The sequence below is a fragment of the Saimiri boliviensis genome, chromosome 10, assembly GCF_048565385.1.
Source record: "Saimiri boliviensis isolate mSaiBol1 chromosome 10, mSaiBol1.pri, whole genome shotgun sequence".
NCBI lineage: Eukaryota > Metazoa > Chordata > Mammalia > Primates > Cebidae > Saimiri > Saimiri boliviensis.
In genome coordinates this window covers 71,172,675-71,200,246 of record NC_133458.1, presented here as the reverse complement: position 1 = coordinate 71,200,246, position 27,572 = coordinate 71,172,675, and the positions used below count along the sequence as shown (strand labels likewise).

Genomic DNA, 27,572 nt, shown 5'->3' with positions numbered 1-27,572 from the left:
GAAGATGAGTGAAAACTCTTGTCTTCCACTACGTTCCCCCTTCCCGTGTCTCGGGAGCAATTCGGTGTCACCTCACGCCTTGCCTTGCAGAAGCCCGGCGTTCCGGCCCTGAACTGAGGCCCCCGCCCTTCCCGGCCCTTCCGGTGGTGGGGCGGAGCGGGGCGGGGCAGGGCGGAGCGGGGCGGGGCGGGGCGGGGCGGGGCGGGGCGGGGCGCGGCGCGCGCGGCGGATGGGGGCGGGTCGGGTCGGGGCAGGGCGGGGAAGGGCGGGGCGGGGCTCGGCGGGGGCGGGGCGGGGCGGGGCGGGGCGGGGCTCGGCGGGGCGGGGCGGGGCTCGGCGGGGCGGGGCGGGGCGGGGCGGGGCGGGGCGGGGCGGGGCTCGGCGGCGTCCTGCGGTTGCACCCGGGCAGCTCACCGGACGGCGGAGGCGCCGGAGGGCGGGGCCGAGCGGGCCCTACTAGGTAGGCGAGGCTGAATAGCCGCAGGGACCCCGGGAGTTCTGCGCTCCGCGCGTCGCCGCTAGGCACCCCGAGACCATGGGGAAGCTCGTGGCGCTGGTCCTGCTGGGGGTCGGCCTGTCCTTAGTCGGGGAAAGGTTCCTGGAGTTTCGGTGAGTGGCATCTTGGCGTCCTCTTTCTCTCCTCTTCCAAGTAGGTCGGGGGCTGCCGGGCGCCCCCTTCCTAGCGGGTAGGAAAGAACAGCTTTGGAACCTCACGCCTCCATCGCACCCAGCAAACTGCCCGTGGAGACTCACTTTGCGTTTCGAAAAACTGCCGAGCAGGAATACTCCCATTTATTTTTTGAAGATTATGACTGTCCCCCACCCGCTTTACTTTCTGAAAGTCATGACCCCCTTTTACTTTCAGAACGTGATGACCCCCTTTCCCAGGTCGGCCTCAACATTCTGCTTGGGAAAAAAGAACGTCCATCGGAAACTTGGACTTGGGAGAGAGAATCAGGCTACCAGTGGAATACGTAGGGCTGAGACATTGCCCAGGTCTGGCTAAACACAGACTATACTGAGTTATAGAGCCCATCCTGGATTTAAAGAGCTGGCCAGACAGTAGGGCAAACCTGCTGAAACCTGAAGGTGGTAACTGGCATTTTGTAGGCATTTGACCTTTTGAAGTGGAAGATACAATGGTAATAGCCAGCCTAGAAATGTCTCAGGAAAAGTCAATACTGGGCTAGAAAGAAGAACCTTGAAGTGGTAATATACATTCATGAGTGGATCGAAAGCCTCTGCTTGCTTTCAGTTGTCTTCAAGTGTTTATGTATTTCTCTTAGTAGAAGCTGGTCTTCTCAGAGGATCACGCCTAGATTCTGTTGAGGTGGCTGGTGCCTATTAGTAATACTTTCCACTTCGGTTTGAGAATTTTATTGTTAACATTTGCTCCCAGTGCAACCACATGAGAGAATCATAAAATAATAGTAGTAATAATAAAGTAGGTTTAAGGGGTATTTTTTAAAAAACAAATGTCTGTAAGATAAGTATTGAGTCTTCCTGGTTATACTTTAATAAAAATTTTAAAGTATCCCTGATATTTAGAAGAATGTGGAAACATTCAATTTCACTATAGAAACAAGAAAACTGTATTGAAAAATAAATCGGCCAATTGTTTAAATTGTAGTTGGTTTAATGAATTTACCTACTTGCAAAGTAAGTCAGCATAAAATTTAAAAATTAAAGCAAAAGTGACAGAGTTTGATTATTAGGAGACCCTGCTGAATTTTGGGAAAGCAGTTTGGAAGGAGAAGTTCAAAGGACAAGACTATATTAAGGGGAGAGTACAGATTTATAATAGATAATACTTTAGAAAATTAAGTAGTGCTATTTTGTACATTTAAATTAACATTGTTCAATTACTCATACTATTAAAGAGTGTCTTTTATTTGGACAGCAGAATGTTTTCTATGTATAATCACATTATAGTTTTTCAGCAGTAATTGGGTAAGATGAGCTGATATAGGTATAATACCCAAATAATGTCTACATTATATACATAAACATAAAAGGAGGTGCCTACTTACTTGTATGCCATTTATAAATTCTGGTAAAGATAGTTAACCAACATGAAGATGATTGGAGTCCACGTTTAAATGTACATTTTGAATGCTGTGCCTTGACTTCCAGGGTTGGGTTTTATCTTCTACAGAGAAAGGAGCAATGCCTCTCGAGAAGTGGAGTCAGTAGAACCTGAAAACTGCCACCTTATTGAGGAAATTGGTACGTATATGACAGTACCAAGAGGAGCCAGCACAGTTTCTTGGTCACCATTCAGTTGACTGACCCCTGCCAACTCATTTAATTACATGTCACTACTTAGACTTTCCCAGTGGGACATCTGCCCAGTCCACTCTGCCCCATGCAAGGCTTCTAGGGGTGTCCTACATGACATCATTTGTGGCTTTTTCTCAGCCCATTTCCTTACGGACATCTCTCTGCATTACTTAAAGAATGTCATTGACCACACCCTGGTTGTCCCCTCACTGAATGCTTCTCCTTTCCTGTCTGTGACAGTTCATTCTCCTCTTTGTCCTCTGTTACCTTTCTTTCTTTTTCTTTTTCTTTTTCTTTTTTTTTTTTAACTTCCTTCCTTCTTTCCTTCCTCCCTCCTTTTCCTTGTTGTCATTCCTGGTTTCCAGTGTTATTTTTTTCAAAATTTAAATGCAAGTACTAAGAATAATATGACTTAGCTCTTCCCCTCAAGAACCTCACAGCCTACCTACCTTCTTTTAAAAAATTAATTAAAAATCCACAACCCAGTCCCTACCCTCTCAAACTGCAGCCCTTCTTTGTTAGTCAGTTAAAGGGTAGCTCCACCTCAAACTCTCCCTAAGCTGTAATCTACTTTATATTTCTGTCTTTTTCTCTTTCATCCTCCTACCCACAATCAGCTCTGCTTTTACACTTTTCCTATGTATGGTACCCACATTCTCAAAAGATTCCACTCAAAATCCAGGAACCATTGTGCCCTGCTTGTCCCTCATGCTTCTTTCTATGTGAGACATAGGCTAATCTCACCTACTAGTTAATGCCACACTGCTTATTTGGGCACCACACCTCCAATTCTTCCTAGCATTGCTAACAGAAAAGTAAAATTGGCCAGGTGCAGTGGCTCATGCCTGTAATCCCAGCACTTTGGGAGGCCGAGGCAGGCAGATCATGAGGTTAAGAGATTGAGACCATCCTGGCCAACATGGTGAAACCCCGTCTCTACTAAAAAATACAAAAATTAGCTGGGTGTGGTGGCGCGCACCTGTAGTCCCAATTACTCGGGAGGCTGAGTCAGGAGAATTGCTTGAACCTGGGAGGTGAAGGTTGCAGCGAGCCGAGATCACGCCATTGCACTCCAGCCTGGGTAACAGAGAGAGACCCAATAAAAGAAAGGAAGGAAGGAAGAAAGGAAGGAAGGAAGGAAGGAAGTAGGGAGGGAGGGAGGGAGGGAAGTAGGGAAGGAAGGAAGGGTAAAATCAAATCAGGCTAGATTGTGTTTCCTGTTCTGGGAATATGTTCTTTCAGTTTCTCACCTTTGCTTATGAAATTCTCTCCAAACTTACTGATTCTTCTGTCTCTGCTTACTGAAATCAGCTGCAAATTCATCTCCTTCCTCTGAACTCTGACAGCACTCTGAAGCTCCGGTTCACTTATGACACCTGCCACATGCCTTATATTATAGCTAGCAGTGTTCTCTCTTTCACTATCAGATTGTAAACTCCCTAGGGTCAGAGACTGTGACTTATTTATTAGAATGTGATGGGATAGCTTATTTTGTGATATGATTTTCTGTTTTATTGCTATATTTGAAAATATAGAAAAAGTGCCCTTTTGATTTGGGTTTTCTCCCTTTTTTGCCTTTCAATTCCTAAAAAAATAAAGTAATCTGACTTGACTCCCTAGTCTTAGAGGTGGTTTGTGCTAGCAGCAGGAAAGCAGAAGAAACTGAAGAAACCTCCTTTCCTGACTTGTTTTTCCTGAGCCCCTTCAAGGGATTCTGATGGAGAAAGGATATGAATATGTGGATATCTTTGAATAAGAGGACCCCTACCCCACTGCCTGATAGCATCCTGAGGGAGGAGCACGACTTCAGAAGGAATTGTGTCAAGGTATCTTTAGGGACGCTGGACCCTGTGTTCCAGCTTAGGCAAAGACCTTGTGTCATTGCATGACATGGAAGTAGCAGAATTGTCTAAATTAAAGGGACCAATAACTTTGGCAATGAATAATTTCATGATGCATAGTGTAGAATGAATGCCAGATGGCCTTTCCAAAACATTCCACTTAGTTTTAGAACCCACCACCTAAAATGATTTAATAACTCTGACAGAGAAACCCAATAATGACTCAGATTGGATTTCCCATCAACTTAGTGGAATGGGGTATCAAAGCAATTAATTTAATGTTAAAAATAAGGAAATGTGACATTGACTCATTTGTTTACTGTTTTGTAGTATAGTAGTATTCATATTTACTATACAAATAACTCTCAAAAGATGTAAACCTGCAAGTAATTCAGAGGTATAATTAGACTAGATGATTGGTAAGGTCTAGCCTGACTCTTGAATTGTATCACTCAACTAGATTCGAGAAGGTAAAATTAGAGTAAATATTGTAAGTCTTGGGTCAATGTTCTGATTATCCAAATATTTTTAAGAAAATGATTTAAATAGTTAGAAGGAGGCTGGGGGCAGAAGAAAAAAAATGCCATCTTACCTCTCATGTCTTTTGTCATATGTTTGGTGAACTAAACAAGTTAGAATAATGATACATCATTTATCAGTAGGACAATACTGACATATATCTTTTGAAAAAGCTGGTTTATCAAAGGCCTGGTGTCTATGAGCACCCTTTACAAACATCTACATCATCCTCATAACCAATTTGTAAAGTGGGTGCTGCTATCTGTGCTTTGGAGATCAGGACATTGACATACAGAAAAATTAAGTTGCTTGCCCAGTGGTCTGGAACTAGGGGGTAATGGGATTAGATTATAAACCAACACTGTTTCCTTGCATGCCTTTGTACTCTCTGTTGTGTAATGCTACCTTTCTTATCTGCTGACAACACATTTTTATTATGGAAAGTTCCAGTAAAGTTTTACAACAGCAGGTGCAAACAGCTGAAATATTACGAGATAAAGGTAAATTAAAACAAGGCAGGCTAGATATTTAAATTCAGATAACTATAAGATAATTCTCACGAGTCACAACTAGTTGATGAGTAGAAGGTTTTATAAAGTCATGAAAAGCCACTGAAGTATTTTAGGTGAAGTATAGTAGGCTGTAACAGAGCTGGAGAAAAAATTTTATTTGTGTTTTCAAGATCCAGATTTTTGAGGTTTATTTTATTGGTGAAAAAACTCTTATTTTGTTTTTCCTCCCTAGCATTTTTTCTGGGAAGAAAAGTTGAAAGGTGAAATATATCTTTCTCCAGAAATCATATCTCATAGATCTTTTTATATGACGTTCATCTTTTTTTCCAAGGCTTTGAGGGTCAAAGATTGTTTTAACCAGGACGTTACCTGGCTGCCCTTGGCATGTAATCAAAGCTATACTTGAAATATGAATACTTTAGTAGGGCTTTCTCTGGGCAGGATTATCGAGTAGGCGACCTGTGTATTTAATGCCTTCCTATTTTCCCTTCCACTCCTTTCCATTCTGTAGCTTCCCATGTCTCCAAGATAGGCTTCTACTTCATAGTAGGTTCCATGTGTTTTCTTAGCTGGCTGTTGGAAACTTCTCTCCAAGATATGAAATGATGATGATAAAATTAACTGATAATGATATTTTGATATGACCCTTTCTCAGTGTGCCTGTAGGGGATGATAGGAGAAATTAAGAAAAGAGTAAAAAAATGAAGTTATGCCAAATAGTAGTAGGGTTGACAGTCTAAGAAGCAGTAGGCACCTATTCATAAGACTGATTTTAGACTTAGCAGTGGGGTTTTAATGATAGTTGTGCACAGGCTAATAAATGTGTGGGAAAGTCTCAGAGGAAGGTATTCTGGGGCTTTTGCTCCTGCAGGTGTCATTGTTGCTGACATGCATGGGGCCTGTCGTGCAGGTGCAGTGTAGGTGGGAAGGAGGGGTAGAGATTCTGTGCAAACTTGTTTGGTAATTCTTTTCCACTGCTGAATGCAAAGCACCAGCTTTCCCATGCTCTGGATGGAGCAAGTAAATAAAGACAGGCACAACATGTCTGAAAAACACCCACTCTGTTTTAGGTGAGTTATTGAAGTAAGTTTATGCTGTCAGAGGAGATATGTAAAATGCTGTTTGGAAGAGAAGAGTAGCCAAATACAATTCAGGTGTCTTGGACTCAGAAATCATCACCCATTTTTCAATAGTTTTTTCTCAATACGAGACAAAGTTCAAAAACAAAAAGTATGCATTTCTTTATTGAACCAGCCAGCTTTATTAAGAGCTTCTACCGTGAAAAGGCAGGTATTATGTTGGGTATAAGGATATAACACTGAATAAAACCCAGTCCTTGCCAGAAAGCAGACCATCTAGTAGGAAATCAACAAGTAAACAGAGGGATGCAGCCTAGTCTGAAAAAGATCATGGTGGACATAGTCACAAGTGATCATATTAATACATAAAATGGATGCCAAGACTAGGAAAGGGTGGATATGTTGAGAAGGTTTTCCCAAAACTCCAGGAGCCTGTGGCCTTGGACAAGTAGAGGTGGGGTTGGGATAGGAAAGGTCCGAATGTTGCAAGGAGAGAGCAACATATGCACAGACATGCCAGTGAATGAGTGTGGCCCATTCTGCAAACTACTCACAGCACAGTAGTAAGTACCACAGCACAGCTGCAATGTAGAATAGAGAGTGGGGCCACAAGAACTGAGACTGGAGCCAAGATGTTTGGGACCTAGACCAAAGAGCTTAGGATTTATACTGCCAGACCTAATGGGCCTCTGCAAGGTTTTAAGCAGGGGGTAACAAAGTCAACTTTAAATTTTAAAATATGACTATCAGCAATGCAGAGAATGGGTTCAGGGAAGAAAAGCTGAATTATTGGGAAGCTATTGTAGAAATCCAAGAGGAAGTTCTAGAGCTTGAATGACTGGTGATCAGTTGGATTTGGAAATTAAGGAAAAGGAAGGCGTCAGAGACAACTCCAAGCTTCCTACTTTGGGTGTTTGGGGAATGGTAGTACCATTCATTGAAATAGAAATACAGAAAATGGAGCAGATTCAAGGGAGAAATATTTCAGATCAGTTTGGAATCTGTGGAATATGAGAAGTAAAAGACTCAGGTAGAAATGTCCAACATACAGTTTAATACAAAGGTCTGGAATTTAGAAGAAAGGCTTAGGATTGATTTAGAGATTGGAGAGTCAAGAACATCCAGGTGGAAACTGAAGCCATCTGCTATGATCCATGTGGAACTAGAGCGCATCATGTGGGTAGAATGTATGCTCTGCCATGAGAAACAGCCAAGGTCAGACAGAGCCTGGAAAATACTCATCTTTAGAACAGAGATGGGAATAAGACTAAAGTACAAGGACACCAAGAAGGGAGTGCAGAGAGGTAGGAGAAACATCGGAAAAGTAACCAACCAGTATTCAATGCAATTTCTAAAATGGCTTTATTCAGTTTGCTGAATTCTTCCAATATCTATGTCATTTCATGTGGAAATAGCTATCAAGGTACCATACGGGTAAATCTTGATTAACTGGAATGCTTAGGAAATGGGAAGTTCTGTTTAGTTTTCATATTTCCAGTTGGGGATTACTTTTGACCTTCAGTATAGTGAATAAAATAAAATCTTCCTCAACTTCTAAGTGCCTGTTGTTCACCATTTTATTGATTTCAATTTGTATCATCTTTGACTTTGCTGTAATTTTCTTTTACATATTTTCCTCTATACTTCCCCCTATTGCCTTTTGACACTCTAGTAACCCATTGCCCTAGGTAACCATTTCTGTACATCTTCCAATTACTATGACTGTGTCCCAAGCCACCCCAAAACTTAGTGACTTAACCGCCATTGCTCAAGAATGTGCACTTTTGTCAGGGCACAGTGTAGGTAGTCTCCTCTGTTTCATTTATATCAACCAGAGTGACTCACAGGCTGGGAACTGGAGTCATCTTCAGCTCCTATGGCCTGAACCAAAGGAGCTGACTCTTTCCACTTTGGGAGATGCCTCTGTACTCTTTCCTCTGTAGCTTTAAAATAGCCAGACTTTTTACATTTTGACCCAGAGTTCCCAAGGTTGCATGTCTTAAGAAACAGAGAGAGAGAGAGAGCCAGTGCTAGCTATGACTATGACTTAGCCTTGTTATGTGGCACTGCATTCATCTTACTCTGTTTGTCAAGGCAGTTACAAAGTTCTTCCCAGCTTCAACAGGAGAGAATATAGACTTTACTTTTTGCTGGAAGAGTCTGAACATCACATTTTAAGAGCATGTGGCTGTGGTACATATTGGTTCTGACATATTTGTAGAACATAGTTTGCCACACTAAATAACCATTGCCTTCATTCTTATTTCTGTCTAATTGGAACCACATCATATGTAGATCTCTGTTCCATGACAGCCCCTTTTTCATCTTGTTCCCAGTCAAAACTTTATTATATGTCTCTTTCTGTAGGAAAAATAATGCTGAAAACTAGCTCTCAATGAGAAAATCATCTGACTGAACTCTTTCCTATTAATTTGTACTCAGCAATCTTTCATATTTATATAACTCAGTAGTGCATTACTCAGTAATTACCCAATATGATTGTATAATGATAGAGTTTTTGGCTTCATGTTGAAGGAGAAGGAATATTTGGCAGAGAGGCCTGTAATAAAAGATGTTCAACATTAGGACTTTACAGATTTTATCACTCAGTCTATAGACCAGCCTTCTGTGGGGAATAAAGCTGAATCTCTCAGGGAATGCCCTGGAAATTACTTAAAGAGTAAGTCTGGGATAAGAGTTTATTTTCTAGTTATTTGCCTTTTCCTCCTGAAAATGGGTTTCTAAAAAAGGATTCAGTATTTGAGGAGTCTGACTCCAGTTTTACTATAGAGTAGCATGCCTGTGAGATTCCCGAAAGTTAATATAGTTTTCCAAGTAAATGGTTGAAAAAGTCAACTGTTTCCAAAAGAAGTTTGTAGTTTGGACTGTGAGGTGTATTTTTTAAGCCTTCATATATGCATTTTTTCTGATTCTACTCTTCTTTTGCAGAAAATGGCTCTGAAGACATTGATATACTTCCAAGTGGGCTGGCTTTTATCTCCAGTGTGAGTATTTTCCATGCTGCTCTGATGCTTATGTCAATAGCTCTGTAGACAGTGCATTAGTGTTGTCCACTGGAGCTGCCAGATGGATCCCTACACTCTCATCCCACCTCTGAGTAAATTAGTCAACTAAAAAAAGCCAAAACAGGATTCTGGAGGGCTAATTAGAACACCACAGGAATGCCCAGCTTTGACTGCCTCATGGTGGGCAACTCCCTGTGGTTACTGGCATACTCAGTAGGGTCTTGATAAATATGCATTGATTTCCATTCAGTTCCTAGGCTAGTCTCCAGATCTGTCCTATTGCTGTCTATTCTCATCATTGCCCTATTTGACTGGGTTTCTGTTTCTGGTAGTCATCTTCTTACTAACTGTTATTCCTATCACCATGCCTGCCTGTATTTGGAGCTCTGTAAATGTTAGTAGATCAAGTGTTAACCATGTTACTTGATTTAAAACTCCAAGCACTTTCCATCTTGAGTTCCCTGCCATTCTTAATGAGTCTTTCAAAGAGAAGTAGAGAAGAGACTGCATTTTATTCCCAATACTATCTTCACAGGAATAATCAAGAAGTTATGCCAGGGACAGCATTTTGGTAAATAACAACAACAAAAAATGTGTACTTACGATAGGTTGAAAATTTTCATGTATTAATATTTGTTAAATCAGTTGCACTTTGGAATGGAGATATACTTTTGAAAAACTGTATTTACCACATTTTCAATGTGAATTCTGATTGCTGGAATTGGATGTCTAATATTCCATTTAGGACAATAAAATACCACCAAAGAACATGAATTTTGAATCTAAATATTTTTGGCCAAAAAAGGGGTACATATAATAACCATGGCCTTAATTTATAAATTCATAAGTACACACAGTAGAGTACAGTGGGGCTCTCATTTGGACCTTAAACTGCTGCTGGTGCCACTGCTGGTACTGGTGCTAGTCTGTGTGGGCACGATTTTATTTCTTTATGTTTCCTTCAAAATCAAGGATAAAACAAAATGTTCTAGAAAAGCTTTTTCCTTGTTGACATAAATTTTCTGTTGTCGGTTTAGATTTTCAATGTTATACCAAATACACCACTAAAAGTGACAATTCTATAGCCAGAAGATTTCTTTGCTGTTGTGAAGTAGTATTTATCCTTTCTACTTCCTGTGAAGTAGTATGGTTTTTAAAAAAAATTTTCACTGGAACTAAAAGTTCTGAATCATTGCTATACTGGAAGTATGTATTTTCATCACAAATAATTTTATGAGAAATGTTAACATAAAGTTCTAAATAATGGATCTCCTTCTGTAAATGAACAAACAACTCATACTTAAAGGATAAGGATTATGTTCTTTGCTTGTTTCTAATCCTTCTGCGCTATGGTAAATTCAGGACCTTTTTCTTTTGGTTTCTCCTTTCACCCTTTCTTGCCATCCTAGAAGATGTTTGAAAGTTACTGATTTAGAGAGTAATTCTGTGCAATAGATATTTCTAGTGTATTTAGGGATTGCAAACAGGATATCTTTTTTTCCCTGCCTTGGGACTTGACATGTTTCACTTTGGCTCCAAGGTTACTGCCTTCTTCACACCTTGCCAGTTAACTCCCATTTCTTCGTAAGGGTTCATTGTGGTGGCACTTTACTTCCTCAGGAGAGTCTTCCCTGGCACTCTCTTGTGGAGTGAGGTGCCTCTTTCATATTCCCTCACATGCCCTGAGTTTAGGCTATTATACACCACATCATAGTGATATGCTTGCTCTAGATTTCAAGATCCTTGATCTCAGGACTTTGGTGCATGCATTGATATGCCCAGTACCTAACATGCTACGAGGCATATGCAAATCCTCAAATATTTACTGAGTACATGTGCTGATGGATGAGGATAGTTGAAGAGGTCAGTGATTGTCCACGTATACCTGTGCTTTGTTGGGAAAAATAAGATTCCTGCATGTCTAGATGATGATTTTCACGATTTTTACCAGTGAATGGCATGAAAAGAATTGCTTGCAGTCACTAGCACACAGTTGATTTGCTGCCACAAACTCCCACCTAACTGCTTTAAACAGAAAACTAGGTGAGTGTAAAGCCATTTATCAGAAGTGTTTCTTTGTTCCTCAAACTTAATCTAGATCAAGTTTGTTTGCGGTGCCCCACCCTTACCTCTCTATCAGATTATTTTATTTCTTTTAACAACCAGTCTTTCTACTAGCTGGCTATGCTCCACCTTCTCCCAAGCTACCAAGGTACTTGTCACTGTGTTCTGCCTTGAGCTATTTTCCTGAGCAATATTGTCTACTTCCAAACTTTTCTATACGTATGGCAGAGAGAAGCTGAACGATAAATGATCTGAGTAATTTAGGCAAATCACTTTTCTAGGCCTCATTTCCCTCATGTGAAAGGCATGATGTGAGATTAGATGCCCCTGATACATATATGTATATAACCATACATATATGTTAAAAAATTAAAAGCATATAATAATTAAATATGTGTTTATATATATAATTGCTATATAGGAATTAATTATATATTAATAATATAAATAATTAATATATAATTATCTATTATATATAACATGTATAATTATTATATTTAAAAATTTTTAACACATATGTATAATTTTTTCCTCCAGTGCTATATTATCTGAGTCATTGAGCTGGGTGACAAATTGGCTATGGGAGAAAGAGTGGACTGAAAATTGAATTTTATGGTCCAATGTTGTGGAGCATAGCAATGTCCTTTGCTGAGAATAGATAAAAATGAGAGAATGGATCCGAGGACAGAATGTTGATTTTGTTTTTGACTAGTTGATTTTGAGCTGCTCTTTGGGAGGAAGTTTGGAATGCAAGCTAGAGCTACAGAGAAATGTTACAGATAAATGTGCAGACTTGAAAGTGCTTGGTATAAAGGAAATATTTGAATCTTTATGCATAAGATCTGCAAGGAAAGTGTATAGAGTGAGAAAGGAGGAGAAATGGTTGAGGACAAAAGGAGGCAGAAATCCGAGAGCCAGGAAGAGGAGCAGGACTTCTATCTGGAAACTCCACTTTTGACTTTTCTGCAAGAAAGAAGGAGGTTTACTGTAGTGTCAAATGCCACAGAGGTAGAAAAGTTATCAAAATGAATAATTGGGACACCATTTATATGACCTTGATAAGGGTATTTCTGCAAACTGATAGGAGTAGACTATGGAGCAATTCGCAGTAGGCAACAAGATCAGGTGATGTTTCTAAGAATTTGATGGTGAGGAGAAGAGAGATAAATGCATATATGAAGAGGCAGTAAAGTTAGGAAAACATTTATTTAAAGAAAGGAAAAACTTGTAATTTTTCAGGCCAAAGAAGAAGCTGTTAGTGAAAAATGAGTGGTAAAGCAAGAGAGAGAGGGTGTAATCTCTAGAGACAGACCCTAGAGAACAGGGAACCAAGAAAGCAGGTAAAGGATTTAACCTAAGAACGGAGGAGAGACACTCCTTCCTTGAGAAAAGAGGAATAAAGCAAGAGAATGAGTAAAACTGAAGAAGAATTACTGGGACAGAAAGGAAAGAATTATAGGAAATTCATGTTAAATGACATCATTTTTTCAGAGAAGTTTTAAGTAAAGTCATCCATTCATAATAAAGAGGAAGAAAGTATGGGCTGTAGAACAGTGATTCTCAACCTTTTTGGCACTAGGGACCAGTTTCATGTAAGACATTTTTTTTCATGGACTGTGAAGGGGGAGTGGGGAATGGTCAGGATAAAACTGTTCTAGCTCAGATCATCAACTATTAGATTCTCATAAGGAGCATCCAGCTTAGATCCCTGGCAAGCTCAGTTCACAATAGGGTTCTCACTCCTATGAGAATCTAATGCTAGTGCTAATCTAACAGAAGGTGGAGGTCAGGCAGTAATGCTCACTCACCTGCTGCTTACCTCCTGCTCTGTGGCCCTGTTCCTAACAGGCCATGGACCAGTACCAGTCTGTGGCGCAGGGGTTGGGGACCCCTATTCTAGAAGATAATGAAAAAATTTAGAAGGGAGACCTGAGAAAATCTAATAGATTGCCTATCATCATGAGCAAAACAATCAATAAAGAGTACTAAACGTCTGGCTGAAGTTGGGGTGGTGACTTTGTGTGGAGTTTTTCAACCTGACTTTAGACTTGCCCTATGTAAGAGCTAGACCAAGGCAAAGGGAGTTGGTGCAGAATGTGATAAGAAAGCAAAGGGTGTGCCTATTGATGATGATAGGGTTATGGTCTGGAAGCAGAAGTTTGTGGCTAGGGACATGCCAATCCCTTCTCCAGATGTGCTGACTTGAGAATAAAGAGGGAACAGTGCCTCCTCTGATGAGCTTCAGTAGTGCTAGTGTTAACTGGGAAAAGCCAGGTTTCCCCCAGTTCCCCCAGGCAGCAATGGGGCATATGATTTGGGCATAGGAGGACTATTCTACAAAAAAAAGTTTGAAGATATAGCTGGGGTTGTTTAGAAAAGATTGACTATCCCAAGGGTGAGTAGTGGAAGAATAGTATTATAAGTGTATGTGTATGTGTGTATAGAAGGGACAGGGAGAGGGAGAGAGGCAGAAAGACAAAGCAAAGTAGGAAAGAGAGAATTTAAATAGACTGTAAAAGAAGATTAAGCTAGCAGAGAAGATACAAAGTTGTTGATATTGATATATATCTGGGTGATGGGTAGGGGACATGGAGAGGAAGTAGACTTTTGTAACTGGTGTAGAATAAACCAACCCAAGGTTTGTCACAGTGGACTCAGATGCAGCAAAACTCTATACCTTCAGGATGCCTATTGTTGATTGATAGATACCTGATCCTAATAGTAGAAAGGACCACTGTCCAAGTTACTGGAATAAACTTTTTGTGATATTTGAGTAAAGCATTCATGTCAGAATTTTCAGACATACCTATAGAACAAAATAGGTCAAAAATAGTCAACTCTATGAGACTGGTATCCTTATGTTAATTCTTAGCCAGCTATACTGTTTGCCACTACATGATATAATCAATGTGGAGATGGAAACAATGCAGTTAAACTATACATCCCTCCTCTCCGCTTTGAGGAAGGTTAGTTATAGAATACTAGGACTGGAAATAATCTTGCAATCATATATTGAATTTCTTCATTTTGTAGATGAGGAATGTGAGGTACAGGCAGGTGAAGGGATTCATACAAAGTAACATAGCTTAGTCCCTTTCATTATATTTTTTGGCTTAACTCCTTCTCTCTAAATTAAAAACTCTTCCTATCTTCAATATGTTTCTTTCTGTGTTCATAGCCAATGTTTAGATTACATCGGTAATGCCCCAGATCAGATAATGGAAGCAGCTGACAGAGTGAAAAAGCCCAGAAATCTAAATGAAATTTACAACTTCAAACATTTTTATTTGGCTTTGACATTTTAAATTCCATATGAAAATATTGTTTTAATATGTATATGTGTGCACACTTATTCTTTATTTTTTAAAGGGATTAAAATATCAAGGCCTGCCAAACTTTGCACCAAATGAACCAGGAAAAATCTTCTTGATAGATCTGAATGAGCAAAAACCAAGGGTACAAGCACTAGAAATCAGTGGTGGATTTGACAAAGAATTATTTAATCCACATGGAATCAGTATCTTCATTGACAAAGGTAAAGCCTGTATGCTTAGGGATAAGGGGGAAATGAGGGAAATAGAAACCATTTATCTCCAACCCCTCAACATTTATGTTACAGGAAGAGAGAGGATGCTATTTTACCATATAGATATGTTTTTGTAAAATGATAAATAGGTATAAAACATAGTAAATATTGCATTCAAGAAGGAACACTAGTATTTTTGGCCCTATGTGGTCTCCTCCTCTTCCTTCTATCCACTTTTCTTGTTTGACTGTCACGACCTGTTTGAATACTGTTATCAGAAATCTAACATATGAACTAAAGACCCTTTAGTTTACTTGTCACTAAAGACAACTGTGAGATGTTAAAAAACATAACAGAAGGGAAAAAAACAAATTAGACTCATCAAAATTGAAAGCTTTTATGCTTCAAAAGACACCATCAAGAAAGTGATAAACAACCCAAAGAATGAGAGATAATACTTGTAAATCATATATTAGATGAGAGACTTGTATTCAGACTATATAAATCTTACAACTGAACAACAAAACACACATAATACAATTTTAAAATGGACAAAGTATCTATCTAGATAGACTTTTCTCCTAAGATACACAAATAACCAGTAAGCACATGAAAGATGTTCATCATCCTTAGTCATTAGGCAAATACAAATCAAAATCAGAATGAGATACCATTTCTTATCCTCTAGGATTGTGATAATTAAAAAGACAGATAATAACAAATATTGGCAAGGATGTGGAAAAATTGGAGCCCTCATACTTTGTCAGTGGGATTGTGAAATACTGTAATGTAGCCACTTTGGAAAGCAGTTTTGCATTTCCTCAACATGTTAAACATAGAGTTACTATACAGTCCACCAACTCTGCACCTTGGTGTGTGTTCAAGAGAATTAAAAACATGTTCATGCACAAACTTGTACACAAATGTTTATAGCAACATTACTCCTAATAACAGAGGTGGAAATAACCTGAATGCCTATCAACATAAACAAAATGTGATAGATATTTATACAATAGAACACTATTTGACAATAAAAAGAAATGAACTAATCATGCATACTATAATATGGATGAAGCTTGTAAATATTATGCCAACTCAAAGAATTGTCACTAAAAATCACATATTGTGTGATTCCATTTATATGAAGTGTCCAGAATAAGTATATTCACAGACAGAAAAATTGTTGGCAGGAGCTGGGGGAATGGGGAAGGAAGAGTGACAGCTAATGAGTAAGTGACTTCTTTTTGGGTGATGAAAATGTTCTGGAACTAGATAGTGGTTATGGTTGCACAACTCTGTGAATATACTAAAATCCACTGAAGTTTACATTTTAAAAGACTGAATTCAATGGTATGTAAATTACATGTCAGAAAAGATGTTATAAAAACATAAGTTATTAATATATATGCTTTAAAAACAATAATTTCCAATATTATTTTTGACTGGTTCTCAGTTCATAATTTCAAGCATTTAATTTTGAAATATTTGTGGGTCTAGATAGCTGAAGAAAAATAAGAACAGGGAAACGTCACTAACAGTAACCACATGAAAAGAGGGCCAAATAGAAGTGCTGGAATTTGGGATTTTTAAAGAAACGTTGTTTTAATTCTTCCAAATACTTACTGGAGTTATGATTGTATTGCATTTTAAGTATAGATTTGCTGCAAATGACTTTGATGAATAAAAAAAGAATGACTAGTAATTATTTCTATACACTTATCCAACAGACCTTTGATAAATTCCTTTGGTCTATATCAACACAGATTTATTTTTAAATTAACAAGTATCCCTTAAAATGCTTGACTACTCTTCTAGTAAGTAGGTTAAATATTTCCATGAAATCTTATATATACATTTTATTTGCTTAGCAAACTCTGCTTTCACAGATAATTGAATCTAACAATTTTTCATTGGTTTACAGTATACAAAGTATTTTCATATGATGTCTTTATTTTTCAAAATAAAATCCCCGGCCCAACCTTGACATTTCTTCTCCCCAACCCATTTAATCAATTCATTATAAAGTTTTCTTCAATGTATCTCTCCAATATCTCTCCAATCTGAAATATCTGTCCACCTCTCCCCATCCTCACTGCCATCATCCCAGTCCAAGCCCCCAATGTGACTTCCCTAATTTTGCATGAGCCCCCAACTGTACCTTCCTTCTCATAACACCTCAATTCATTTTCATAATAAGGATTGCTTTTTATACAAATCTGATTATGTCGCTCCTTTCATCAAATTTTCCATGTTGTTCCATCACTCTGAGGATAAACCCTAAATCTCCAGAATGGCCTGGGTTCCTGGTGCTTCCCCTGTACATTCTGGCATCTGTATGCTCTCCAGTTTCACTGGAAACCATTCTCCCCCAGACTCTCTGGGCCAGCCACACTAGATTCCTTTTCATTCTATGGAGTGTCTCACGTCTCAGGATCTTAGCATCTGCTGTTCCCTCTGCCTGGAATGTCCTTCAGCTACTTCTGGCTCACTCTTTCTCATCATTGAGGCCTCAGCCTAAATATCATCTTCTCAGGGAAGCCTTTCCACCATCTTGTTCCAGGTGTGTACCTTTTTATATTTCTTCTCAATGTACCTCTTTTTTAAAATCATTCATTAAAGTGGCAACTTTTTTTTTTTTTTGAGACAACAGTTCACTCTTGTCATGCAGGCTGGAGTGCACGATCTCGGCTCACTGTAACCTTCACTTCTTGGGTTCAAGTGATTGTCCTGCCTTAGCCTCCCAAGTACCTGGGATTACAGGCACATGCCACCATGCCCAGCTAAATTTTTGTGTTTTTAGTAGAGATGGGGTTTCATCATGTTTGCCGGGCTGATCTTGAATTTCTGACCTCAGGTGATCCACCCCCATCGGCCTCCCAAAGTGCTAGGATTACAGGCATGAGCCACCGAACCCAGCCTACAGTGGTACCTAATTTTTTTTTAATGTTAAAGGATACCAGTTTTCTTTGCCTCTCTTGCCCTTGCTCTAGAGCAAGTTCCTTCTCATCTTCAGATTTAAACTTAACTGTTGCTCTTCAAATGAGTGACATTCAGTGAAGAATATGTCTCCCCACTCTAGTATTTTTTGTTTTCAGTTTATTTAATAATTTTTCCTCCTTGCTTTCCTCTCTCAAATATAATCGCCATAAAAGCATATTTGACTTGTCCATTGCAGATTCCAAGAGTCTAGAACAGTATCTGATGCACAGTAGGTACTCTATAAACACGTATTAAATGAATAAATAAATGAACTCTATAGGACAGGCAGAACACATAGTAATACTCAACTTTATAGAGGGATACAATGAAGTTTAGAGGAATGCCAGTGAAGTGTGACTTCACTTCTGCAGTTCGTACATGGCTGATCCAGAACTCAGACTGAGGAGGTCTCATTTCTAAACCTGTATCTGTTACTAAGGTGAAATTAGGACTCTATTTAAATAATTTTAAAACCACAACTTTTTTGCCTCACACTGTATAAGACATAAGATTCTTTATTGGAGATGGTATAATAAGTGATCAGATTTAGCTGCAACTATTTCATTGCATGGGATAGTATTAGAGGTAGAGGTGGCTTTTGGGCTTCCTTTTTTTTTTTTTTTTTTTTTTTTGAGATGGGACACAATTAGAAAATAATAGTCATATAATCAGGATTCCAGAAGTTGAGTATATTATGATTGACAGCTTATCTTGTTTCTTATCTACCTTAATTACATATTTAATTCATAAAGCCAAAATATTACACATAGAAATAGAGATGGAATGAGAATATGGAGACCAAAAGTATTCTCACTAAGTATAACGTATTTGGAAAGAGGGATTCAGTAGATGCACTAGAAGTAAAACCAGGACAGCACATATGATTGTTCACTATTGTGTCTAGCAAAAGACTGAAGGGCCGTGTTGGGACTGAAATCCAACCCATGTTCTGCTTGCTAAACCCTGAGCCTCGGAACAGAGCTGAATCAGACCAGAAGGAAGACTTCGTCTGTGAGCGAGCACCTTTCCTTAGTTTGCTTGAAAGTGCCCAGTGTGTTTAAGAGGTCCTGGTTATAAGTTTTGCATCTCAGGTTTTGAGCTTGTTCCACCAGGTGCTTGAAAACTACATCCAGGAAAGGAATAGGGAAGATGAATTCGGAGCAAGTCCTACAGTGGGAGGATGGGGCCAGACCAGGCGTCCCCAAACTACGGCCCGTGGGCCGCATGCGGCCCCCTGAGGCCATTTATCCAGCCCCCTGCCACACTTCAGGAAGGGGCACCTCTTTCATTGGTGGTCAGTGAGAGGAGCACAGTATATGGCGGCCCTCTAACGGTCTGAGGGACAGTGAACTGGCCCCCTGTGTAAAAAGTTTGGGGACGCCTGGGCCAGACCCTTTAAAACTCCAGAGCTCATCAAACCTAGAACTCTCAATAAGTCAGAAGACAGCACTCTCAGAGGCCAAATTATTATCCTCAATCCTGTTCACAGCACTTCACATTCCAATTGAAATGGGTAGGTGACATTTCTGAGTTGGGTACCACCTGGAGTTAGTTTGTTTTGTCTTGCATTCATATTTATGTGCCATGTCCATTGGGCTCACTAAATATTGTTATGTTGACTTGTGTCAGAAGTTCATTGTCTAGCTGGGAAATGTTGCTTATTTTAAGGTAATTTACATTGCCCTGACATTTACTGAGCTTTTGTTGCAATGTAGATAATTATCGCACACACAGAACATCTCAGCAAATTTTTGTTTGCTTGTACCCACTTCTCTTGTTGAAGGGCCATCTGGGGAAACCACATTCCTGTTTATGCATCATTATAGTTCTGTAGCCTCCTCTTAGACAGGATATGCAGATAAGGCTGAAGAGATCATCACAAAAAGTCTTGGCTCTGCCACTTTGTGGTAATGAATTTGCTGATGGGTCATTCCCCTTCTGAGCTTCAATTTTCTCAATTAAATGTGGATTCTGCATTTGTCTGACTTACCTTTCAGGTAGACTGTGAGGGTCAAACTTAAGATATACAAAGAAAACTTCTAGAAGTGAGCAAGTTTTAAAACAAGTCTAATATTAGTTGTGATAGAGGTAACTTTCTTGGAAATTATACCTTTTTTTCACGTAGAACATACTGTGTATCTTTATGTTGTGAATCATCCCCACATGAAGTCCACTGTGGAGATATTTAAATTTGAGGAACAACAACGTTCTCTGGTATACCTGAAAACTATAAAGCATGAACTTCTCAAAAGGTATGGAATCAAAGTATTGTATAGTTCTATTTATTTTGCACCTCTGCTGTGTGCTTTGTTTTCTTTGGTTCAGCGGGCTTTCTTAAACTTTTGTTCTGTAGATTTTTTTCTAAAGCTTTCTAATGACTCCCATGGTGACACTTCTCAGCACCTCACTAGAAATTCCTGTGTTAGGTATTGAACATGCCTGTATTTTGCAACATTTTGAAAGCATTTTAATCCTATAAAGGTGTTCAATTAGATTCCCAGCTCTAATTCCATCCTCTTTACCACAGCACCTCAATACCTACTATGGGTCTCTGTTTAAACACCTACATCCTTTTTTGGTTGTCCTGGTAGGTTATGTTCCGTGATCCTCACCCACTGGGTGTTATAACCAACCTCCAGATGGGCCACTTCTTTGTTTAATTACAGCTTTAAAGTAGATTTTTTTTTTAAGCCCATGGGCATTTATAAAAATTACATTTGTTAAATCGACTATGTGGTAGGCACTATGCCAGAATACTTAATTTAACTTAATTCTCATAAAGCCTTTAATAATAGGCATGAGTAAACTAAGACTTAGAGAAGGTTTGCGTTAGGTAACTTGCCCAAGTTACACAATTTGTAAGTGGCAGAAACAGGGTATAAACCTAGATCCATCTGAATTCAAAGCTGAGCTCTCAGTTGCAATGATGAACATCTTTTTTGCTGCATTCATTAAAATAGCAAGCTTTTCAGTGCAGAGGCTACCTGTCTGAAGGCTGTAGCAAACAATAAAGAATTCATCTTTCATCAAATGGGCTTAACACTAAAAAACTGGCTCCAAAACAGTAAACTGTTCTATGGAATAGAAGAATAGGAAAAAAAAAAGAAAGTTCATTTTCTCTCCCTTTGCTCTCTTTCTCAACATCATATATTAATTTCTCCCCACAGAATATGAGGGAAACCAATGCAGAGGGTAGAAGTAAGAGAGGTTCAATTTATTGAACTCTGCTCCTAATGCACTGTGCTGGGTTCTGAGGCCATAGTGGAGAACAGGACTTTCACAGGGTTTCTGGGAAACTGTGGACAAGTCACTTAATTGGTGCCTCCATTTATTCAGCAAAATGGAGATTCTCATTTGCCCGACTTACCTAACTGGTGGATTGTGAGGATCAATTGCATACGGTAGGATCTCACAGGAAGAGTCTCCAAGAAAGTGCAACCTGAGGGCACACCTGATATGTGGCCACTTCATTAGGGAGTACAGTCCTGGGAAGCAGACTTGAGAAACCAGTGTGAAGCAAGGAAGGGAGAATGTTTTGGGTTGAATTTTGTGCCCACCTCCCCTCCCCACCAAAAGATATGTTTAAATCCCAGCTCTCACCTCCTCATTCCGAATAATGACACTAATTGGAAATTGAGTTACTGCAGTTAACTCAATTTAGTAATTAGTAAAGATAAAGTTATACTGAAGTAGAGAACCCTTAATGCAGCAGAACTGGTATCTTTGCTAGAAGACAGGCAGATATACAGGGAGGCTGCCATGTGAAGATGGATACTGACGTTGGAGTGATATATCTACAAGCCAAAGAATGCCTGGGACTACTGTAATGCCTTGCTGGAAGAGGCAAGGAAGGACCCTTCCCCAGAAACTTCAGAAAGAATATGGCCCTACTAACAACATGGTTTTGGATTCCTGGCCTCCAAAACTGTGAGACAATACCTTTCTGGTGTTTTAAGCCACTGAGTTTGTGGTTCTTTGCTATGCCAGCCCTGGTAAACACATACAGTGAGGGAAGTCATTATTAAGCCAGCCACTGCTAAGTGCAACTGACTGCTTGAAGTCATGGGCTTATCCTCTAGTAATCAGCGTAAGCTGCATCTTAGGACAATCTTGTCAGGGAGAGAAAGGGACAAGGGTTTATCCACAAGCCCCATCTCCTATTAGTCAAAGGTTTGCCTCAAAAAGCCTTCACTCTCTTTGTTGTTGTGCATGTACAAGTTAAGTTTTGTGGTATCCTATGCCTCAATGTCAACATGGAAGTCTGGAAGTGGGAGACAAGAGGCTCACAGCAGGCATGAGCTGAGACACTGCTGGGCTGCCCCTGTGGGAAGTATGTCAGACCTGTGCAGAACTGTTTGAAATAACAGCAGCTGGAACAAGGTAGGTGAGGCTACGAGGATCTAAAGAGGAGCCTGAGGGCACCCTGGCACACACACTGATAAGCACTTATAGGGGGGCAGAAAAGAGAGCTACAAAAACAAATTGTGAGGCAGTTTAACCTAATTTATGGTGTCAGGCAATACTTTTTGGAGTAAGGAATGTTTAAGCTGAGATACAGCAGGTGAGTAGTCCAGTGACCTTGGGAAAGTCATTATATGTCACAACCTCAAAGTATTTCCTGATTCATCCAAGTTTCCCTCTCCTAAAATTAAATCTAAAAATGTTGTGCATTTTTAATGCATTATTTTTTCAAGTCACTTTTTTTCTTTTCAAAAATAAAAATGACTTTATTGTTCTTACTGGTTGTAAGAGTAAGACTTGCTCAGTTTTAAAATGTTAATGATATTAAGGAACGTAAGAAAGAATATCACCCGTAATCCCATCTACTCGGAGAAAATATAAAGATCCAGATGAACTAGGTTATCCTATGATAACAGGACAGCAAAACCCTAACATCTTGGTGGCTCACAACTGCCAAGGTTTGTTTTGTTTTCTTACTCATGCTGTATAACCAGCATGAATGAGAAAACAAAAGGTGATTTAGGGACTCAGTTTTATATTATCCTCATTCAGAGCCCCAGGAGGACAACAGTCTCTATCATCAGAAAAGTTGCTCATTACTGTACTGTGGAAACATGAAGGAAAATGGTGAAGCAAGCACTGGTTCTTAAAATCTTCCATCCACAAGCCACTCACCTCATTTCATTTCATTTCATTTCGTTGGCCAAAGCAAGTCGTATGGCTGTGCCTAACTGCAAGGGGATTAGGAAGTGTAATTCCTGAAGGAGGATAACCATAGTTATCAGTGAACTACACTACAGCTGCCACAGATAACCATGATCAACATTTACAAGTGAACAGATTTTGGAGTCTGAGGTTTATTTGTTAATGTATTTTCACTGACTTCTATGAAAGGGAAGAGTAAAAAAATGACAAATGGCTAAAGAAAACTCATCAGGGCAATCATGACTTTCTGTGGAATTCCTTAATCTATACTAGTTCATGTGTCCTCTTTCAATATTGATGAACATATTGGTCTATGTAGAGTTGAGTGATTTTGACAAGGATAAAGAATAAATACTTCATGGGTCTCTCTTTCTACCTTTCTTTCACTTTAGTGTGAATGACATTGTGGTGTTTGGACCAGAACAGTTCTATGCCACCAGAGACCACTATTTTACCAACTCCTTCCTGTCACTTTTTGAGATGATCTTGGATCTTCGCTGGACTTATGTTCTTTTCTACAGCCCAAGAGAGGTTAAAGTGGTGGCCACAGGATTTTCTTCTGCCAATGGGATCACAGTCTCAGCAGACCAGAAGTAAGCTCTTTTATACATTTTTCTATCCTTTGCTCTTGACATTTTGGTGGACTTCTTTCCTTATGAGGTGATTACTTCCTTAGGCTAACAAGTGAAGGGATCAGTCATGGCCAGGGTTCACACTAAATCTGTGATCCTAAGCAAACTATTTGTTTCCTTGGACTTCAGGTTCTTACCAGTTAAAGGAGAGACATGGACTTAAGGATATAAGGACCTCATTCCAAATTTTTACGTAACTCTTGAAACACACTTTCCTAACACACCAAAAAGCTAAATGAGCAATACCTCTGCCCCTTATGGGGCTAGAAAGTATTTAACCACTTACGTTAAGTTCAATTACACAAAAGCTCTTAGGAAAGAGGGAAGTCTACCTTGGATTGGACATAGGGATTGTATAAGTTTCAGACTTAACGATTTACAACAGCAGACCATTCAATGAGAAAATCCTATTTTAAAAGCATGAAATTTTATGAGAAAACACTTTTTAAAAGTGTTTAAAAATTGAAGGGTTTTTTTTTAAATAAAGAGACGTACCTTGAATTTAACATGTAAATTTGAAATAATGAACAGAAATGATCCCTGTAGGAAACACCTCACGGTGTACTTCCTCTTTTAAAATATTGTGATTGAACTTTATGGTCATATGGTCATTTATTTTCAAGAGCTAGTTTTTAGAAGTATATAAACTTTTGGCCTTATAAGAAATCCATTTACCTTCATTCAATTTAAGGAAAAAGTTGTGACTTCGAAGTAATAAGAATGAGCCTACTATATATTGCATCTAGAAACACCAGTTTCATTATAGTCATAACTCATATTCAAAACCTGTTTAAAGCACTTAAAGAATATTAAAAATACGACTCCATTATCTTCTTTTACTTAAAGGATTGAGTTTAGAAAAGGATTGCAGTGGTACTTTGAAGGAGTGTGAATTTTTATACTTCTTCTCCAAAATAAAAGTGAGTGTTGTCTCTCATTGCCACTTGCTTATGTGAAAATGTCATTTACTTCAAAGGTATGTCTATGTAGCTGATGTCACGGCTAAGGACATTCACGTAATGGAAAAACACGATAACTGGGATTTAACTCAACTGAAGGTAAAAGTACCCTGGCTGGCCCACACAACTTGACCTCTTACCTGAGTCCCATACTTGACCCAGGAATGTGCTCCTTGAATGAGGAAAACATGGCTATTTGAGAGCAATGTCAATGAGATTTTGCATGCACTTCTAAAATACAGAAGCAAAGCCCTTTAAAAATACCAATTTTAGGTACCAGAAGGAGCTGTAGGGGTTGTGGGGATGAGTAGGGGTGAAAGCGAAGAATGGTTGAAACAATGTCTTTATTACTCCCTCTTTGTTGGAAGGTGATACACTTGGGCACCTTAGTGGATAACCTGTCTGTTGATCCTGCCACGGGAGACATTTTGGCAGGATGCCATCCTAATCTCATGAAGCTGCTGTTATATAACCCTGATGAACCTCCAGGATCAGAAGTAAGTTCTTATACCTCTCTGAGCTCACAGGCAAAGCTGCAAGAGCAAATTCATTGGGAAGACTTGGCAGAATTTAATCAGGTCACATTTGGTGTTATAGAACTAAAGAAATTCTGTGTATGAGAAGAGTAAAGGTTTTGACAGGCAGGGAGATAAAATTCATTAATTCTTTTAGGCCACCATTAACTCTTCAACAACTCTCGCTATTAGGAATAAAGGAAAAACATAAGCTCAGTTATTCATATTGACCCAGATTGCCGTATCGTATTTCCAATCAGGAGACAGGCTCTGAGCAGGTCTTGCAGTTAGACAAAGAGTTATATATGGAACCATCTTCTTTCACACTGTCCAACATGAAGCTCAGATAAAAGGATTTAAATAACTGTCATCTCAAAATAAAATGAGATTTTGCCTGCAGGTTCTAACATATATGTTGGTGTTGAAAATTGTCTTATTTTAAAGATGTCATTTGTGTTATATAAAAATGTCTCTTCTAAAACAATAGCGCAAGCCATGCATTTTCTACATTAAAAACAGCATTATAAGATACTGCATTTTCTATGGCATTAAGGTTAACAATTTAAAAACTTTTAGTGAATTTATATATAGCTGTAAATTCTAGGCACACATACTCAGAGATTTATTCGTAAAAATTTATTGAGTACCTCTATTGTGTCAGACATTGTTCTTTTGCTTAGGATATATCAGAAAAAATATACATAGATCCTTGATCTTAAGAAAGGGAGACAAACAATGAACAATAAGTATAAAAAAATAAGTAAAAATTACATAGTAAGTTTGAAGATGGCAAGTTCTATGGGAAAAAAAAAGCTCAGCAGAATAAAGGGGATCAAGATTGCTGTGTGCAGGAGGATGGGCAGGTCCTACTACTAAAGTCAGAGATCAGGGTAGGCCTCATTGAGATAGTACAGTTTGGAAAAATAAAATGTGTGAGTCCACATTTGGGGATTTGGGAAACTGAAATTCAAATTCAAACCCAGTAATTGGCCTAGTGGGTAAATTAGGATATACAGTTATTTCTACTGCCAATATTACTATTTTTCAGTAAAAATATGATTTTTTTTTCATTTTTATTAATGTATTAGTCACAGCTTCCTAAAAAGAACACAAGAAATGTAAAAAGAAACAAAAGTCCAGCCTGAGTCTAGAACCTGAAGAATTGTTACTCTAAACTAGGAAGCAATCCTTGCCTCAGATATGTACCCCTAAAAATGATAGACAAAACTTTCCTTCAAGAGCCCAACCACAATGCCTGTTTTAAGGAAATGAAATATGATACATAGGATACTTGGAAAACCGTTTAGGATCTTTTTCGTATCTCTATTTTCCAGTTGAATTATTTAAAAAATTTTAGATAAGACTTATTTTTCTTCACAATTAGTGACACCCTTTACTTTCAGTTGAATCTCATGTTTCTTACCTGAAATCAAAGCTTAAGTATTTTTGTGTAACAAACCTGAGATGAAGGATTTCCTTTAAGATAAAAATAAAAAAACAAACTCTATTCTAATACGAGTTATCAATGTAGACTCATGACTCATAAATTTCTAATTGTTTTCCTTTAATTCCTATCATATTTTATTTGTGTGAACTTCATCCAGGCTATTGGAAAGCCTGAGTGCTTAAATATATACAGATTAGCAAAATTAAGTGTGTTAATCCTGGGATCAATAACAGTACTAGGCAGTGATGTGTCAGATGGAATTCCAAAGTAGTATACATTATTTATGCTTTGTAGCCACTTTGCAGATGTGAAGGGGCTCCAGCTGTGATGACTGCTGTCTCACCAGTTACCAAGCTGAGTTGGCTGGATAACTGGGTTTTTCTTCATTATTTTGTCCTGTTTCTCTTCCCCATACTGTATTCTCAAAGGCAAGATACTTCCCACAGAGGGAGGACCACTATCCACTTGAGAACTAAATAAGAGCATCCACTGGGTCTTACCTCCTTCTGTAAGGGATGGCTGCACTATTGAAATTGTGTAAGTCATCCCTGAGGAATTTGGCTAATGTCAGAAAGCCAGTTCACTTTGGTGCATAGATAACCTTGTGACATTAGTATTTTGATCAGAAGAACAATTTATTGCAGATATACAGATTTTTAGCTTCTGATTTCTGAAAAAATAGATTCATCCTGGAATGTTTGAGAAGGACAACATCATGAAACAGCCATTTGCTCACATAATATACTAATGAATGATCTTTTCTTGACAGGTACTTCGCATCCAGAATATTATGTCTGAGAAGCCCAGGGTGAGCACCGTGTATGCCAACAATGGCTCTGTGCTTCAGGGCACCTCTGTGGCTTCCATGTACCATGGGAAAATTCTTATAGGCACTGTATTTCACAAAACTCTGTATTGTGAGCTCTAGACTCTAGATAGCAAAAAAAAAAAAAAAAAGTACATGTTTTGCAAAAGTAAACTGATAATTATATGATAAGTGGAACTGTAAGTAAATAGCAAATACCAA

General features: G+C 38.9%; 1 protein-coding gene across 1 annotated transcript; it reads left to right on the top strand.

Moving 5' to 3' along the window:
- The first annotated feature begins 466 nt into the window (after positions 1-466).
- On the top strand, positions 467-27,572 carry PON3 (paraoxonase 3). The gene is made up of 9 exons (XM_003921221.4): positions 467-609; positions 2,156-2,226; positions 9,181-9,236; positions 14,691-14,856; positions 19,952-20,078; positions 23,385-23,585; positions 24,601-24,682; positions 24,952-25,080; positions 27,315-27,572. The coding sequence occupies exons 1-9, from the start codon at positions 536-538 to the stop codon at positions 27,471-27,473; spliced, it is 1,065 nt and encodes a 354-aa protein (XP_003921270.1). The 5' UTR covers positions 467-535; the 3' UTR covers positions 27,474-27,572.